General features: G+C 39.9%; 1 protein-coding gene across 2 annotated transcripts; it reads left to right on the top strand.

Annotated features, from left to right (window-relative positions):
* Positions 1–21: 21 nt before the first annotated feature.
* On the top strand, positions 22–13789 carry TATDN3 (TatD DNase domain containing 3). 2 transcript variants are annotated; one of them, XM_066361792.1, is made up of 10 exons: positions 22–160; positions 1758–1790; positions 2858–2931; positions 3128–3212; positions 6775–6837; positions 7199–7308; positions 7475–7530; positions 8596–8708; positions 9838–9915; positions 12418–13789. In XM_066361792.1, the coding sequence occupies exons 1-10, from the start codon at positions 95–97 to the stop codon at positions 12559–12561; spliced, it is 822 nt and encodes a 273-aa protein (XP_066217889.1). In that variant the 5' UTR covers positions 22–94; the 3' UTR covers positions 12562–13789. The 2 variants fall into 2 exon arrangements, with proteins under 2 accessions (XP_066217889.1, XP_066217888.1); XM_066361791.1 differs by having other exon boundaries at positions 9835–9915.
* Positions 13790–18134: the final 4345 nt, after the last annotated feature.

Raw genomic sequence — 18134 nt, 5'->3', positions numbered from 1 at the left:
AGCGGCCCGGTACGGCCGGAAACTCAGTCCGCTGTCGCCGCAGGGTTCCAGCTGGGGCCCCGCGAGTGGGTCCTGGGCTACCCGGGCGGCGGCGATGGGGACGGTGGGCGTGGGGCTGGTCGATTGCCACTGCCACCTCTCCGCCCCAGACTTCGACCGTGTACGTGAGGCAAGGCCGGGCGGGTGGCAGCGGGGAGACCCGGGTCCTTTTGCTTCAGGTTACCTTTGCTCTCCTCTCCTGGGATGGAGCCCCAAGCCCACCCAGGCAGGTCTCTGGTCGGTGTGACTTGCCAGACTCCCGATTTAACCGCAGTCAGCTGATTTTTCTTTCTGCTCCTGAATAGCAGAAACCCTCGGTCTCCACTTTTATTTGCCATTCCCTCTTACTGTAGTTCCTCCCTTTACCTCCGCTCGGTCCTGCTGTGAGTCCACCTTCCCCGAAACACTGGCGCGTTCCGAAGCAAACAGAGCAACACACGCAAGATCAGAGTTACAAAGTGCTTTACCTGCCACCTGAGAACTAGAGGCTCAGAATAGAGAAGAAAGAGGGGAGCAAAGGGGAGTGAGGTGGGGGGTGGGGGGCAAGGACCAGGCCAAACAAGAGGTGTGTACAGTGGGGAGAAAAGCGGGTGGGCTGAATGGGGTACAGTCATGCTACCAAAATGCTGGGTGGAGCCTGATGAGCTAGAAAGAGAGAGGCGTGAAACAAGACGGTTGCAGGGGATAGGTGAGGTAGATCAGTAAGGAGTTTGGATTTCATTAGAAGAACGAAGCGAATCTGGTAAAAGGGTTTTGGGAGGGGTTATTTTTTTAAAGAAAGTAACAAGATCTGATATTCATTTAAAAAGTATTTTGTTGATATGTGGCAAACGGATACAGAGTGAGGGTAAAAGCTAGAAGACCAGTTTGGAAGCTGTTGCAGTATGTAGACAAGAGATGATGGGGGCTGCAGGCGAGTTTGAGAAAAGCAGATGGATTCAAGGTAGGATTTAGAGATAGGATCTATATAGTACATGCTGGGGAATTGGATGTGGAGAGGGAGGGAAAGAGAGGACCCAGTAGGGAGGATGGTGGTCCTGTGTACTGAGATGAGGGAAGACAGGTTGGAGAGGGGCGGCAGAAGGAATAGGTTTGTGAGGGAGAAAACGGTTATATTTGGCACATATTGACGCCTAATATCCATCCAAGTGGAGACGTCATATAGTCATTCTTAAATGTGAATCTTGGGTTTTGGAAAGAGTAATAGGATGGAGATAACTACTGGGGGCTCATTAGCATAATGATGATATTTAAACCTTTGGATAAGATCACTTAAGGTGAGTATAGAGAGAGGAGCACAGAGTTCTGAAATCAGAGGGAGAGAGAGCTAGTCAAGAAGACCAAAAAGTAGCCGTAAGAGACTGGTGGTTGCAGGAGAGTAGTGTTGCACAAGACAAGAGTAAAAAATATTTCAGGAAGGAAGGAATGGACAAGTGAGGGGCTCTTAAATGCTGCTGATGGGTAGAGTAAGATGAGGACAGAGAAATGTCCTTTACATTTGACAATACAGTTTGCTTTAGTGGAGTGGGAACAGATGCTAAATGATACTGAGAAAGAGAAAACAGAAGGCAGGGGTCAGTGTCGGTTCTCCACATTCCACCACACTGTTTCTTGCCATCATTGTCATTCTTTGTGGTGCCTCAGCTAAATTGATATCACAGCCAAAGAGCAGTTACTTATTCATCTAAACTAACTGTGAATTATTTTGCTTGTTTTAGGATTTGGATGATGTGTTGGAGAAAGCCAAGAAAGTAAGCTGATATCTATAATTTCCTTTTTTTGGTTTTGTTTAGATATGCTGTGTTGCTGCTTCAGTAATAATAAGTTGCATTTATTAATATTTACCATGTGACAGCTGTTGACCTAAGCCCTTTCTGTGCATTATTTCATTTAACGTTTCACAACAACTTTCTGAGGAAGCTACTGCTTTTTAGTCAATCATTGTCTGTTTTATAGATGAGAAAACTAAGGCTTAGAGATTACCTTGTCCAAAGACATACCTCTAGTGAAACAATGCCAACAAGATAGTCTGAATCCAACACACATTCCCCCAGCCATCATGCTTGCTGGCAGTATGGAACAGATTAGTCCATCTGTTGGTTCTAAAATTAACATTATTTTGGAGATTTTAGAGAAATTATAAGTTTTCTGAAACATTTTTATTTGTTTGGGAAAAAATACTAGTTTTTAGAAATGTTTATGAAATTCATTATAACTAGCACTTCATGGTCTTCCCCAAAAGTGTTAGAGTAGCTGCCAGTATATTTTTACATACAGCCATCTTTCACTCTGACAGATTAACTGGGAGTGTGGGCTTTGGAGTTACACAGGCCAAATGATCTTGGGCAGGTTATTTTGACTCCATCCAAAATTCTGTCTCCTGCCTGGCCTGTTGCAGCGCAGTGGATAAAGCATCGACCTGGAATGCCGAGGTCGCTGGTTTAAAACCCCAGGCTTGCCTGGTCAAGGCACTTAAAAGAAGCAACTACTATGACTTGATGCTCCCTGCTCTCCCCTCTACCCCTTTCTCTCTATCTCTCTTCTTCTCCTCTCTCTAAAATCAATAAGTAAAATATTTTTTTTAAAAAAATCTGTCTTCTGATCTATATATGAGGGATTAGAGCAATGCCTACCTCATAAGGTTGTGTAGATTAATTGAGTTAACATTTATGTTCACTGAGCATAGTGCCTGAAACATAATAAGTACTCGGGATAGCCATTATGATTATACTGATGGAGTACTGATGAGCAAGGATAATAAAAAGCAATTATATTAGGTGTATATTGTTCGAGACTAACTGCTCTATTTTTGTTTCAGGCCAATGTCTTGGCCCTTGTGGTCGTCGCTGAGCATTCAGGAGAATTTGAAAAGATTATGCAGCTTTCAGAAAGGTGCTTCTCATTAAGAACTTAAGAGTTGCTACTAAGGATGCAGTTATGATGTCATGTTTATAACATCAAAGGTTACCCATTTTTAAGAGAATGAGAAAGAAAATATTAATATAGCCTAAAAATTATTACTTATTCTTTAGAGTAACATTGTCTACTAGTCTAATATTCTGTTTCTTAATTCATTCTGCACTTTTAGGTATAAGGGGTTTGTCCTGCCATGCTTGGGTGTTCATCCAGTTCAAGGACTTTCACCAGAAGACCAAAGAAGTGTCACATTAAAGGTAACAGTTTTAAAAAAAAATTTAAAAATGATAATATCTTTGACTCAGTAATCCTCTTCTTTCTGATTTATAGTCTAAGGTAATAATTTGAAAGAAGGATAGCCTATCTTCTTCCCAAAGATGTTTGTTACAGAATTATTTATAATAGAGAAAAGGGGGAAAGAGCCTAGGGCTTCAGAAATAAAAGAATAATTAGCTCGTAGAGTGTTAAATACAATGCATTTGTCAAAGATGAGGATTATAAGGTCTGTGTAGCAACATGTAAAATATAGGGACAAAAGCAGGAGGATATTGCCTGACCAGTGGTTGGCATAGTGGATAGTGTCGACCAGAACGCTTGAAGCCCTGAAGTCACTGGCTCTGAGCGCGGGCTTGTCAGTCAGTACAGGGTCACTGGCTTAAGTGGGGGATCATCCACACAATCCCAAAGCTCACCAGTGTGAGCCCAGAAAGGTCGCTGGCTTGAGCAAGGGGACACCTGACACAGTCCTGGTCAAGGCATGTACAAGAAGCTCAATGCACAACTAAAGTAAAAACAACTACGAGTTGATGCTTCTCACCTTCTCACTCTCTCTCTAAAAAAAAAAATGTTTAGAAAGCAGAGTGGATATGATGGTTTATTCACTATGAGTGACATGTAAAAATATATCCTATAAGGAAAAGACTACAGAGAAAAACACAGAAATAATAGCTGTGATGATCTTGTCGAATTACAGGTGACTTGATTTTAAATTTTTTAAATCATATTGTTTGGCAAAACTGATAAAATATTCAGAGAGAGAAAGATATAAATACACAGATACAGTACTATAATGGAAGTGATGAGTTCAGGCACACAGTATCTTCTCTGAAAGTTGAACCATCCCTATTGGAGTTCTTTTGATGTATAAAACTGCCTGGCTTTTATAGCCTCTCTCAAAAAGATCCTACCTACAAGATCTCACTGACTCACAATAGCCAACAGGTCTTATATGTCAGATTTGTCTCCTGACTAAGAATCAGGGAGATACACAGTTTCTTGGGTGCTTTATTCCATAATGGGGTCGATAGTCTCATTTTGAAGAAGTGAAGACTGTGTGTTACCTATGAATAAATTAAGATATGAGGGCTATCATTTTTTTATAATAATGAATCTGTATTTCTACATTTGGATACCCCAGGTAGCTCTACTTATTTTGAAAGAAACTACTTTTAATTCACTTCAGGTAAAAATAAATACTTATTCTGTAGCTCTTCTGAGTTGTTGATGTGATAAATTAGCTAACTTGCCAGAGAGTTATATTTCCCAAGATGTTGGGGATCATAGCAGGATGGCATTTGTTTCGTTTACGTGAAGATTTGTAGTAATATGTATTCATTTAGTCAATCAACTGTTTATTGAGCACCTAGTACATTCCAAGCACTGTAGAGTAATATCCTTCTCATGAAACTAGATTCTAGAAGGGGATAGACAATCAACAATTAGGTACAAGAACAGGAAAACTTTAGGTAGCACTAAGTGCTTTAAAGACAATAAAACAAGATTATGTGATAGAGATTGTGAATGCTGGATTTTAGGTTGTATAGTCAAGGAAGGCTTCCTGAGGCAGTGACATTTGAACTGCAACCTGACTGCTACAAAGGAATTGGCCAAGCAAAGAGAGGGGTCAGAATGTTGTTGACAGAGGACCACAAAGGTCCTAAGATAGCAACAAGCTTGATGTGGTCAAGAAATAGAAAGAGTGCTGATGTGACTAGAGGGAGGGAAAGTATTAGTGGTGAGGCCAGAAGGATTGGGCAGGGAGCACCTCGTACAGGGCCTTGTTGGATTCCAGTTTACATAAATGGAGAATTTAAAGTGAGGACAGGTAATTCTAGATTCTCAAAGCAGATATGAACTCATCAAATATAGGCTAGCCCTCTGGAAAAGACCAGAGATAAGCAGTTATTTCTATTTTATTCCTAGTGTGCTTGTAGCCATACCTTGTTTCATTCACCCATAATGATTAGATTATAAGCTTAATATATGGTGCAAGGCTAAGGATATATAGTAAGCATTCATTAAATTAACTTGACTTATGAAACAACAATTGCCTAGCATCACACAAATCTTTCAGCATATTCCTGAATTAATTTATTCAATAACTATTGCCAGGCAGTGTTCCGGTCCCAGGGACACTGCAGAGAACCACAGTTCACTGACCGCAGTCTGCTGGCGTATGCTCGCCAGCTGGCTCCTGTCCCTATTTGGCCCACATCACTCATTTCTGTTACGCACATGACCCCTGTCCTAAGGGTTCTAAAAACTAAACATTATGTTTAATAAAAAAACCTATTGTTATTATTTAAAATCATTCAGAATAAATTTTCTCGCCTTCCCTTTTGCCTTCTTCTTTCCTTCCCCCTTTTCCTCCTTCCCTTCTTCCTTCTCTCTCCTCTCCTCTTTCAGCAGCATATTGGAAACAGCATGTGCTTTGAAGTGACAGAGACCTGGCCACCTGGCTTCTGTGATCTGTGGCACTTAACTTTGCCAAGTATCAATTTACTCATCTGCAGATCGTGAATAGTTATATAGTAGTAGTATTCCCGATCATAGTGTGTAGAGATGTAGGCTCTTTAAAAACCCCATAATAGAACCATTAGCTGTTGAGGCACAACTTCTCTGATAATGTAGGTTATATATACTCTTAGCTCCTCATAATGACGTTAATTCCTCTTCGTTGATTTACTAGAATGCATTTCTAAGGCCTTCATTTGCTCTCCTTCGTCTTCTCTCTCTTGAGGCATAATTGTAAAATCTCTTCCTGTTCCTCTGCCATCTGTTTGCCTCCCTTTTTTTAAATTCTCCCTTATTTTGATTATCCTCAGTAAAAGTACCTTGCAATTTATATATCTCGAGACCAAAATCTTCACAGAAGCAAATTTTCCATATATTTGTCTTTCCCTTGCCTTGCAAGAGAAATCTCACAGGGCAGATTCTGTAAGTGCACTAGTGATATCATGGAAATTAATGGTACACAGTTGCTTCAATAGTTGACAAACATATATGTGATATTTAGTGTTAATATTGTTGAACCGTTAGGACAAAAATTGGCTAAAACAGGATTATAAAGCCAAAGAAATCAGTGGAAATAGTACAAAGACTGTATGGGGTCATCACTATTATAAACTCACAAACCATTAGTACCCTCAGAGGAGAACATAACATAATATACTCCTAAAACCTCACAAAGGTGCCCACGCTGTGGCTTTCTTCTCGCTTGCTCAGCTCTTCCAGAAAGCAGATCAGTCCTCTTAAATGCCAGGAAATGCCTCCTAAACAGAAGGAAGTGTTTAAGTGTGACTCTTTATTAACAGTCGTGTTCTTGTGGCCTGAATGAGAGTGGGGGGGCGTTATTACTGAAATTTCCAGAAAGTATGCTCACCATTATGGAATGATTACTATTCCTCGTTCCTCAACTTGTTAAAGGAATAGAGTGTATGTAAAGGACCCAGTACAGCATAGTGCCTGGCATATATGTGTTTACAAAATATCAGTTTTCTTCTTCTATTTTAACAAATATACTTTTTTTTTTCCTTCCAGGATTTGGATGTAGCTTTGCCCATTATCGAGAATTATAAGGATCGATTGTTGGCAATTGGAGAGGTAAACACCCATTAGCTGATCAAATGATTTCTAATTCAGACTTTCATATGATATATGAAAATAATCCTTAATTCATTATTGGTGATTATAACTGACTTTGATAATTATGTTCACCCCATTCGGCTGAATAGTATAGTAATTTATCCATACTTTCTCAGTAAGTAAAAGAGCCTGGGGATGAAGCAACAGAAAGCCTCACCATAGGCTTATGTTATGCTTTATTAGCATTTCTGCATACTGTACTCTCTTTTTTCTTAAATATGGGTCATCTCTCTAGTTAGTTAAAGTAGTATATAACATATAAAAGTAATTCCATAATTGTGTATCATAAAAATGTAATTGTTTCACTTTTCTGTTATAGGTAGGACTAGATTTCTCCCCCAGATTTGCCGGCACTGATGAACAGAAGGAAGAACAAAGACAAGTCCTAATCAGACAGGTCCAGTTAGCCAAAAGACTAAATTTGCCTTTGTAGGTGAATCAATCATCTTTCTATATTAATAGCTGTAGAGCACATAAATAGTGATTCTTTTGAAATGGAGCTTTACATTTTGTTTTCTTTGAATTACTTTAATAAAACAAAGATAATATTGTCACATTAAGTATTTAAAAGGATTTTTTTGTTTTTGTTAAACAGAAATGTTCACTCACGCTCCGCTGGAAGACCGACCATCAGCCTCTTAAAAGAGCAAGGTATTTAGGTTCTTGAGACAAATTGTTTACACTTGGTTATTTCAGTCCATGTTCTCCTAGAACAGCTGTTGTTTTAATTTGATTTCTTAAATGGAAGAAAATGGGCAAGGGTGGATGTGGAAATCAACTAAGGTGACTTTGCAAGTTAGCCTACTGTTCACAAGGTTTTCAGGCCAAGATAAAACAAATGAAAATTGGATTGATTTCTATTCCTAAAGTAAAAATACATCTTAAAACATTCCTTTGGAAACTTTTTGAAGCACTATCCACAGTAAGAAATACACCTTGATACTCAATATATATCTAGAGACTTTCTTTTCATATTAAGACTTTGAGACTCAGTATATCCACGTACAGAAAACTGACAAAAGTTTAAGAAGTGGTGCATCTGTATGTGTGCATAGGCATATGTGTGTGTTTCTGCACACACAATATATAAGCACCCACTGTTCAGTCTTGACCCACTAAATTGATTTCATAACTCACTTATGATTTCAGCCCACTAATGGTCACACCTGCCATTCAAAAACCAGTATCAAATAGTGAAGTAAAATGTGATTGCCTCCAACTAAAAAGCACCGTATTTTTCAGAGACGAGTACTGAGCCCTTTTGGAATCACTAAGAGCATGATTTCTATGCAGGCTGAGCAGCTGTTCTCTAGGAACTGAAAGTAATTTAGTGAAGCTGAGTTTCAGTTTGTCAGACATTGAGTTCCCCATTTCTTCTTCCACTAGCATTCTTGCTAAGGACAACTTTACTGCTTAAAAACCTATTAGGAACAAGAATTTAAGAGTTCACAAATTTCTGGGAAGTGTTTGTTGGTATAGGAAAATTAAATATTTGTTTTAAAAATCTGCATTTTAACTTTAATAATTGTATTCTAAAGATTAAGAATTTACTTTGTTTTTATTCTACTCTTTGAACAGTACATTCTTCCATTCTTTAGAAGTTATAGAACCTCGTCTTTATATCATAGTGACCAAATTTCTGACCTTTGTTGAATTTGATTAATTTCTCATTGAAGAAATAAATGGGAACTCTGATTTTTCTTTTATTTTTGAGAGGTGCCGACAAAGTGTTGCTTCATGCATTTGACGGCCGGCCGTCTGTAGCCATGGAAGGAATAAAAGCTGGGTACTTCTTCTCAATTCCTCCTTCTATCATAAGAAGTGGACAGGTAAATTCTTTCATTAAATTTCATCTTATACTTTGTGAAGTACACTTTGAAATGTGAGCTTTTATTATACTTTTGATACTGTTCTAGTGACATTGCAAAAATCTTAGGTCCCTGTCTTATGTCAGTATCATACTGTCCTGACATTAGATTTACAGTAAGTTTTGAGATCAGCTAGTATGAGAATTGCAATTAGCTCTTTATTTTCAAAATCAGCTTTTCTGAGTTCCTTGCCTTTCTATCTATATTGGAATCAGTTTGACTTCTACAAAAAAAGGCTGGCTGGAATTGGGGGGGAGATTACATTGAATCTATAGATCAACTTGGGGATAACTGATGTGATCACATTATATCTCTCTCTTTATTTAGATCTTTGATTTCTCTCCTCCATGTTTTATAATTTCAGCATACAAATCCTGCACATAGTTAGATTTGGCTCTAAGGATTTACTATGTTCCATTTTATTGTAAATGGCACTGGTTTTAAAATTTTAGTTATCAATTATTCATTGTTAGCATAAAGAAATACAGTTGAGGCCCTGGCCAGTTGGCTCAGTGGTAGAGCGTCAGCCTGGCGTGCAGAAGTCCTGGGTTCAATTCCCGGCCAGGGCACACAAGAGGAGCACCCATCTGCTTCTCCACCCATCCCCCTCTCCTTCCTCTCTGTCTCTCTCTTCCCCTCCCGCAGCTAGGCTCCATTGGAGCAAGAATGGCCCGGGCGCTGGGGATGGCTCCTTGGCCTCTGCCCCAGGCGCTAGAGTGGCTCTGGTCGCGACAGAGCATCGCCCCCTGGTGGGCAGAGCGTCGCCCCCTGGTGGGCGTGCCGGGTGGATCCCGGTCGGGCGCATGCGGGAGTCTGTCTGTCTCTTCCCGTTTCCAGCTTCAGAAAAATACAAACAAACAAAAAAAAATACAATTGATTTTTATAAAACTTATCAAATGACCTTGCTGAATTATTCATTGGTGCTGGTAGAGTTTTGTAGATTTTTCAGGATTTTTTTATGTAGACAATCATGCCATGTTTGAATATAGATTTACTTTTTTCCTTCCAATATTTGTGCATGTGGGTCTCATGTTTCCTTTCTACCTGTTACTTATTTTAAACTTACTGGCTTCCTCTTTTCTCTAAGAAGCAGAAACTTGTGAAACAGTTGCCTTTAACCTCAATTTGTTTGGAAACAGATTCACCTGCACTAGGACCGGAAAAACGGGTAAATGATTTTCTGATTTCTACATTGTTTAGCTTGTATCTTTCATTTGATCTATATTCGATCTAGCTGTGTTTCTCATTACACTGCAAATACAATGGAATTCTATTTTAACATTAGGTTTGAGAGGTTACATCAACTTAATTTCAGGTCTTTTCTAAATATAATTGTTATGCCCCAAAGAATATTATTTAATATGGGCCATGTCCTCATTTATGTAATAATGAGAGCCAGACCAGTATAGCAAAAAAGCTCAGTGTGGCGATCAGAAAGACCTGTATTCAAATCCTGTCTTTGCTGCCTATTAGCTGTGTGCCTTTTGGCAACTTATTAATCTCTGTGAAACTTTCTTCTTTTATAAAATGTGGGCAAAATAATAAAATACTTTATTATAGTGAGAATTAAATGGATTAATGTATATGATAGTGCCTAGCAGTATCTGGTATATAGTAAGATACTGAACAAATGTTTATTTTTCTTCTTTTAATTAGGTTGTTATAATGAGGCTCTATTTCTTCCAGTATAAATTTTGATATAGCCATAGATTTATTTATGCGATCTTTGCTGCATTCATGTTATTGTAGGCCACAAAGAATTATATTTTAAATATTGCTATTTTTAAATTATAATTTTATGAAAGGAAGCCACAAGCATCTGCTTTGCTTTAGACAGTAGCTATTCAGTCACCTCCCGCTGGACAGCACTAAGTGGCGTAACTGCCTATCAGATCTGTGTCTCCATGCCTACTAGGTTAGAGGTCTGACAGTCAAGATTTGGGAGCACTAGTGCTATGACTGTTAATGAACAATGATTACTTGTAATCGCAGTGTGAATTTTGCTCACTAATGTCCAATTAGTTATATATTTCTAAGTCAGCTCTTATAAGAATATAGAAGACAGAGGAATGAGAAAAGAGGACCACAACTCTGATGTTTTGTTGGTTTGGGTGCAGGGCAGAATGGTGCAGAACTGCCTTCCTGACTGATGTAAAATGGAAGGGAAAGGGCCTAGCCTTCTTTCCCCAAACAGAAATGAATTTCAAGTGTTGTTATAACTCAATTTTATATTTGTATTTATTTGATTCGATAAAATGTTCTGAGTTTCTGTTATAGCACCTTATACATAGTACTCAAAAATATTTATTGAATAAATGAATTTTTAGCTGAATATGCTCTTTGTTAAGTAAAGTGTGTTTGTTCTAAAAAACTAGAGAGCACCAAAACTCATAAACAAGAAAACAGACCCATCTACCATGGAAACGTTACCTCTGGAGTGCAGTGGTTAAGGACATAAGCTGTGGGGTCAAACTGCACAGGTTTAAACTTCAGCTGGCCTACTATCCAGCTGTTTAGGCTCCCTTCTCACCTGTAAAGGGGGATGCTAACAATAATAGTACCTATCTCCTAGAGTCCTTTTGTGGATTAAGTGAGATTATACAAAAAGCTTAGAACAAAATGTCTCCCACAGTATGCACTAAATACATTCAAGTCCTTGCATCCTCCAGATTTTTATATTCATAGGTACACATATGTATTTTTTGTAGAAGTAGGATAGCCTGAATACATCTTTTCATAACTTGCTTTTATTTGGTGAGCATCTGAATATGTCAATAGTTATACTTTTCCTCGTCATGTTTAATAACTGCATAATATTGCAGTGTGTGAACCTACCATAATATATTTAACTTGATATTGTGATTTGGATTGTTTTCAATACAGTATGATAAACAATATGATGAATATCCTACAACATAAATCTTGGTGCATATTTTTCATTATTTTCTTAGTCTATACATTATCAAGGTTATTTTTATTAACCTTAGTAGTTACCTTACTCCTCTGAACATTATCATCCTAAGTAGGTAATTTAATAATACAGTTGACCAAGTATAAATGCATAAGCTAAATGAGTATAGCTGCACCATTAAGAAAGAAAGAAAGAAAAAACACTGGCAGTTATACTGTGACATGTCATTTAGTCTAAGTAAAATATATATCAATTTCAGATGTGTTAAAATAGGGGAGAATGCATCTTAAAAACAGTGAAGTACCAGTATATAATCTGTTTAGTCTTCCAGACACATGATGACATTTCTTGAATCAAACTTCAAGGTACCTGTGAGGTGACGAGGCCAGGCAGCAGAGCAGTGTGACATTTGCAAGCATTCAGTTAAGCAACAAACCAAAGGACAGCTGATCCATCAGTCATGCAGGTCACCAAGTATCCACTATTTGCAGACTGCTAGATGCTAGGACCTCAGCTGTTACTACCCCAGGGCTCTTTTCCAGAGCAACATAGCTTTTCAGTCACTGTTGTAGCAGTAGCTTTTAAGCTGAAATTCAGGACTTTCTCTCCAGCCTTCTCACCCCTCCACCCCCCCTCATAAAAAAAAGAACTCATCAGTCGTTTTTACCAATTCATTTTCTTCTGTTTTATCTACAGTCTTCAAGGATTGCTTCTCTTGATAGTTATGTTTGATATAGTATCCGCTTTGTTCCATTTCAGGTACGGAATGAACCTGAAAACATTTCTGTTTCAGCAGACTATATTGCCCAGGTGAAAGGAGTCTCGGTGGAAGAAGTTATAGAGGTGACAACACAGAATGCATTGAGGCTGTTTCCTAAGCTCCGGCATGTGCTCCAGAAATAGCTTCAGAACCAAATCAACTGCAGGGGGAAGCATTTGGGAAAAAAGAAGTGTCCTGATTAAGAATCTGAACTGGCCTGACCAGGCGGTGGCGCAGTGGATAGAGCATCAGACTGGGACGCTGAGGACCCAGGTTCGAGACCCCGAGGTCACCAGCTTGAGCGCGGACTCATCTGGTGTGAGCAAGGGGTTCCTCGGTCTGCTGTAGCCCCCGGTCAAGGCACATATGAGAAATCAATTAATGAACTAAGGAACCATAACAAAGAATTGATGTTTCTCATCTCTCTCCCTTCCTGTCTGTCTGACTCTCTCTGTCTCTGCAAAAAAAAAAAAAAAAAGAATCTGAACCAAAGAATCCCGAAGCAACAATTAATTAGGAAAAGAGAAGATTATACTTTTAGAGAAATATTTCTCTTAGAAATAAAACTGGGCTTGGATCCTGAAACTCTGGGTTCAAATTCTACCTTGAGCTGCTTTTCAATTAACAGAGTTCTAGCAGGAGCTCGGGAAACACCACTGCTTCTTACCTTTCCCCATTAAATAGAACCACCATGTGAACTAAGCCATTTCTTCTGGCTAGGGACACTCCCATGGGTAAGAAATGAGAGTTACCATGATGGCACAGAATAGGCTAAAGTTTCCTCCTTCACCACCTCTCTTACTTCCCATACAATTTGTCTAATGAAAGGAGGGCTTCTGGTTTTGTATAATATTAGAACTCTTCTCTCGCCTGACCAGGCGGTAGCGCAGTGGATAGAGTATCAGACTGGGATGTGGAGGACTCAGTTTCGAGACCCCGAGGTTGCCACCTTGAGCATGGGCTCATCTGGTTTGAGCAAAGCTCACCAGCTTAGACCCAAGGTCGCTGGCTCAAGCAAGGGGTCACTCGGTCTGCTGTAGCCCCCCGGTCAAGGCACATATGAGAAAGCAATCAATGAACAACTAAGGTGTAGCAACAAAGAATTGATGCTTCTCATCTCTCTCCCTTCCTGTCTGTCTGTCCCTCTCTCTATCTCTGTCACAAAAAAGAAAAGATGGTAAATTTTATGTCTTGTGCATTTTACCACATTAAAAAATATATCTTAGGTGTAGTTTCCCAGGTGTTGTGATCTATACCAAAACCCGAGTGTTTAATTTTGTTAAATTATATAAGCAGCAAATACTGGAAAAAGTACATGTCATGGAAAAAATTAACTTCCTAAAAAATAAAATGATCTGACAAAACCTTCAATATGTTGAAATTTATAGAGGAATCAAAACTAGTTCTAGGGCAAATAATTCAAACCAAACTAGACTAAGCAGCAGAGTAGGGTGCTTTATGCGCTATTTCACCACCCATCAGCGTCATGATAGACGGAATTCCCACATTTGACAGGAGGTTATTCTAAATCTAGACCCCTGAGCTCTCTTTCAATCCTGTATTTCTTTTTCCTGTTTCCTGCCTCCTGCCCACATTCTTTTGTCGAACTCTCACCTTTAAATCCTTTAAGATCCGCCTGATCATGTAGTGGCGCAGTGGATAGAGCATCGGACTGGGATGTGGAGGACCCAGGTTCGAGACCCCGAGGTCGCCAGCTTGAGCGCGGGCTCATCTGGTTTGAGCAAAATAAAAAAGTTCACCAGCTTGGACCCAAGGTCTCTGGCTCGAGCAAGGGGTTACTCGGTCTGCTGAAGGCCCGCGGTCAAGGCATATATGAGAAAGCAATCAATGAACTAAGGTGTTGCAATGAAAAAAACTGATGATTGATGCTTCTCATCTCTCTCCATTCCTGTCTGTCCCTATCTATCCCTCTCTCTGACTCTCTCTCTGTCTCTGTAAAAAAAAGTAAAAAAGCCTGACCTGTGGTGGTGCAGTGGATAAAGCGTTGACCTGGAAATGCTGAGATCGCGGTTCGAAACCCTGGGCTTGCCTGGTCAAGGCACATATGGGAGTTGATGCTTCCAGCTCCTCCCCCCTTCTCTCTTTCTGTCTCTCTCTCCTCTCTCTCCCTCTCTGTCTCTCTCTCTCCCTCTCTCTCTCCTCTATAAAAATAAATAAATAAAAATTTAAAAAATAAATAAATAAATAAAAATTATAATCTTAAAAAAAAAATCCTTTAAGATCCAACTTAAATGTCATCACCTTACCTGATCACCCCAGCCATACATGATCCCTTCCCTCTAAATTACAGCCATTTTTTTCATTTATGCATCAGTTTATTTGTTTCATTAATTACACAGTTATTGAGTCCCTCCAGTCTAGGTCATAAGGCTACAGAGAGGAATAAGATATCACAATTTAATGAAGATAGACAAGTGACAATTTCAAAGCAATGTGAGAAGTACTGTAATTAAAGGAAGAATAAAATACTATGAAACCAGTCTGATGATGCTAACACTCCTGTTTACTAGGTTATCTAGTGTATGCTTTTCACCTTTAGAGACTGCAAATCTTTTGAGAACCAATATTGTTTTGTTTTTGCATGGCCTGAAGCAAGATTTGTGGTATCAATATGCTCATTTAGCTTTTAAATAAGTGAATGGAGGCTGTAAGTTTTACTAAGGGCAGTGAAGAAGTCAGATATTTAATTTTTCAATCTGCCCTTTGAAATGGATATTGTATATTATGTAACTTTTCATTGTTTTTTTTTTGTTTGTTTTTTTTTATTCATTATAGTGAGGGGGGAGAGAGAGAGCAGGAAGCATCAACTCCCATATGTGCCTTGACCAGGCAAGCCCAGGGTTTTGAACCGGCAACCTAAGCGTTTCCAGGTTGAGGCTTTATCCACTGCGCCACCAGAGGTCAGGCCTCATTGGGTTTTTTTTGAGATGCATATTTTTCTCCTTTAGCCTACCAATGTATTAAAAACTATTCTAAGATTTCCTAGTGTTAAAACATTCTAAAAAAAAAAACTTTTGATCTGAAAAAACAAGTATTTCTGCATTCTATAGTAACACCCACCCCACCCTACCCCACTGAAAAGCAAAGAGCCCTCATCCACCCCCCTCGAGATATGGTAACCTTCTTTACTAAAAGGAGATATTCCTTATTGCATCTCTTGACTTTTTTGTTGTTATTTTTTGTTTTTTGTATTTTTCTGAAGTGAGAAGTGGGAGGCAGAGAGACAGACTCTTGCATGTGCCTGACTGGGATCCACCAGGCATGCCCACCAGGGGGCGATGCTCTGGTCATCTGGGGCTCCACTCTGTTGCAGCAGGAGCCATTCTAGCACCTGAGGCAGAGGCCATGGAGTCATCTTTTGTGCTGGGGACAACTTTGTTCCAATGGAGCCTTGGCTGCGGGAGGGGAAGAGAGACAGAGAGGAAGGAGAGGGGGAGGGGTGGAGAAGCAGATGGGCGCTTCTCCTGTGTGCCCTGGCCAGGAATCGAACCCAGGACTTCCACATGCTGGGCCAATGCTCTACTGCTGAGCCAACTGGCCAGGGCCTCTTGACTTTTATATTCTAACAAGAATCAAATGAAATTGTATCATTCTTTAAATAAAAAAATAAAAGTATCAGCTCTTTTCTTTCATAATTCTGCAACCAAGAGTTTTATCACTTTGCTACTTGCTTGCTCTTCTTGTCCACTACTTGTCTGTACTCAGACTTCAGAGTTTAATTTCTTAAGTTGCCCTTTCCATCCTTTTGATTAAATACTTCAGAGCAGCATAAATGACATTCATTTACAGGGTCTAATAACTTAGAAAGGGTTTCCAGAGACTGTTGTCTGCTTGTTAGCACTTAACTCTTAAAGGAAATCTCACTGTTCTTTTCAAATTATGAGAAAATCTGTGCTAATCATTACAAAGTCAATCAAAAAGATAGAATGGAAAAAAATAATTCAAGGATTATCAGTTTTACAAGTTTAACCATGGAGCTCCAAACAAGAAAATTCTAGTATGTCCTTCTCACCCCCCCCCCTTTTGTTTGGCTAACTCTGGAACAAGTGTATCTCTAAAGGTGACTTTCTTGGTGACCATCCCTGTAATTCATGAACAATATGAGTGGTGTTTATACTTCAGATGTTAAAAATCATGCAGATGCCTGACCTGTGGTGATGTAGTGGATTAAGTGTTGACCTGGAATGCTGAGGACACCAGTTTGAAACCCCAGCCTTGCCCAGTCAAGGCACATATGAGAAGCAACTATGAGTCTATACTTCCCATTCCCTCCCCCCCCACCTTCTCCCTCTCCTCTCTCTAAAATCAATATTTTTTAAAATCTGAAACAAAAACTTTAAAAAAATCATGCAAATAACTTCTCATTTCCTAATTTGTTTAATAAATACAGATAACTATGTATAGCCTGTAAGAGCAGAAAGTGTTAGAAGTCTAATGTCCTCTGTATGGGACTCTTCTCTGGATTACTTCTGAAGCCCAGATTATTTAAATAAAAATAGACATTCTCACAGCTAATGTGCTAATATGTAATACATCTAGAATTAGAACCCTACTGTTTCCTAAATATCACAATGCTTCCCAATCTGACCTCTAGCTTAAGCAACATCCTTCAAAAGGCATCACAAATCAGGAGCTCTGAATCTGAGTGAATAGGCGTAACTGAGGGAGGCAACAGCAACAGGAGAGAGAGGGGCTCTTGAATGCAGAGGGACACCTGACTGTTTTTGGCCGTCACAAACACACACACTCCTTCCTTTGGCAAAGCTCTCACTGTATGACACAGAGCCCGTTTCTACTAGAAAGCTGAAAATGCCAGGTGATCGTTTTCCAGCCTTTTGTGCAGCCAGGACACCACAATATGGCCCAGCCTCAATTTTGAATAAAGTTAATCACAAGAAGAAGCCAGGACTGAGCTGACTCCATTCTGGTGAGGGTGGGCAGCATGGCAGCGTGGTGAGGTTGGCAGTGTCAGCTGCAGGCTCTGTGCCCAGGGGCTGTGGCAGTAAGTCTTTAATGCCTCTAGTCCAGTGGTAGGAATTTGGTTTGTACGCCCTCCTGGGGATTTTATGAACTATCCGCTATCCTTCATAAATTCATTTTCTTCTTAAATTAGCCAAATTTAGTTTTTGTTGCTTGCATCTTTAAGTACCCAGCTTGATGAAGAAATTAATACCCTGAAGTAATTGTCACAAAGAGACCGTTAGGGAAAATAAGGAAGGAAGAATGAAAGGGGAACTGCGATTCGTTGTAGAGCCTGGATAGGTTTCTAGGCAGCAAAACACCAGTTAATTCTAAGGAATAAGATACTAGCAGTCCACAGTAGGTGATGATCAGTGTTGTGAAAGCATTTTAAAAAGACATTCTTGGCCCTGGCCGGTTGGCTCAGTGGTAGAGCGTCGGCCTGGCGTGCAGAAGTCCCGGGTTCAATTCCCGGCCAGGGCACACAGGAGAAGCGCCCATCTGCTTCTCCACCCCTCCCCCTCTCCTTCCTCTCTGTCTCTCTCTTCCCCTCCCGCAGCCAAGGCTCCATTGGAGCAAAGATGGCCTGGGCATTGGGGATGGCTCCTTGGCCTCTGCCCCAGGTGCTAGATTGGCTCTGGTCTCAACATGGTGACGCCCAGGATGGGCAGAGCATCGCCCCCTGGTGGGCAGAGCGTCGTCCCCTGGTGGGCGTGCCGGGTGGATCCCGGTCGGG

The sequence above is a fragment of the Saccopteryx leptura genome, chromosome 2 (assembly GCF_036850995.1).
Source record: "Saccopteryx leptura isolate mSacLep1 chromosome 2, mSacLep1_pri_phased_curated, whole genome shotgun sequence".
NCBI classification, from domain to species: Eukaryota; Metazoa; Chordata; class Mammalia; order Chiroptera; family Emballonuridae; genus Saccopteryx; species Saccopteryx leptura.
The sequence above is the reverse complement of the archived record's forward strand: the minus strand, read 5'-3'. Positions and strand labels throughout refer to the sequence as shown.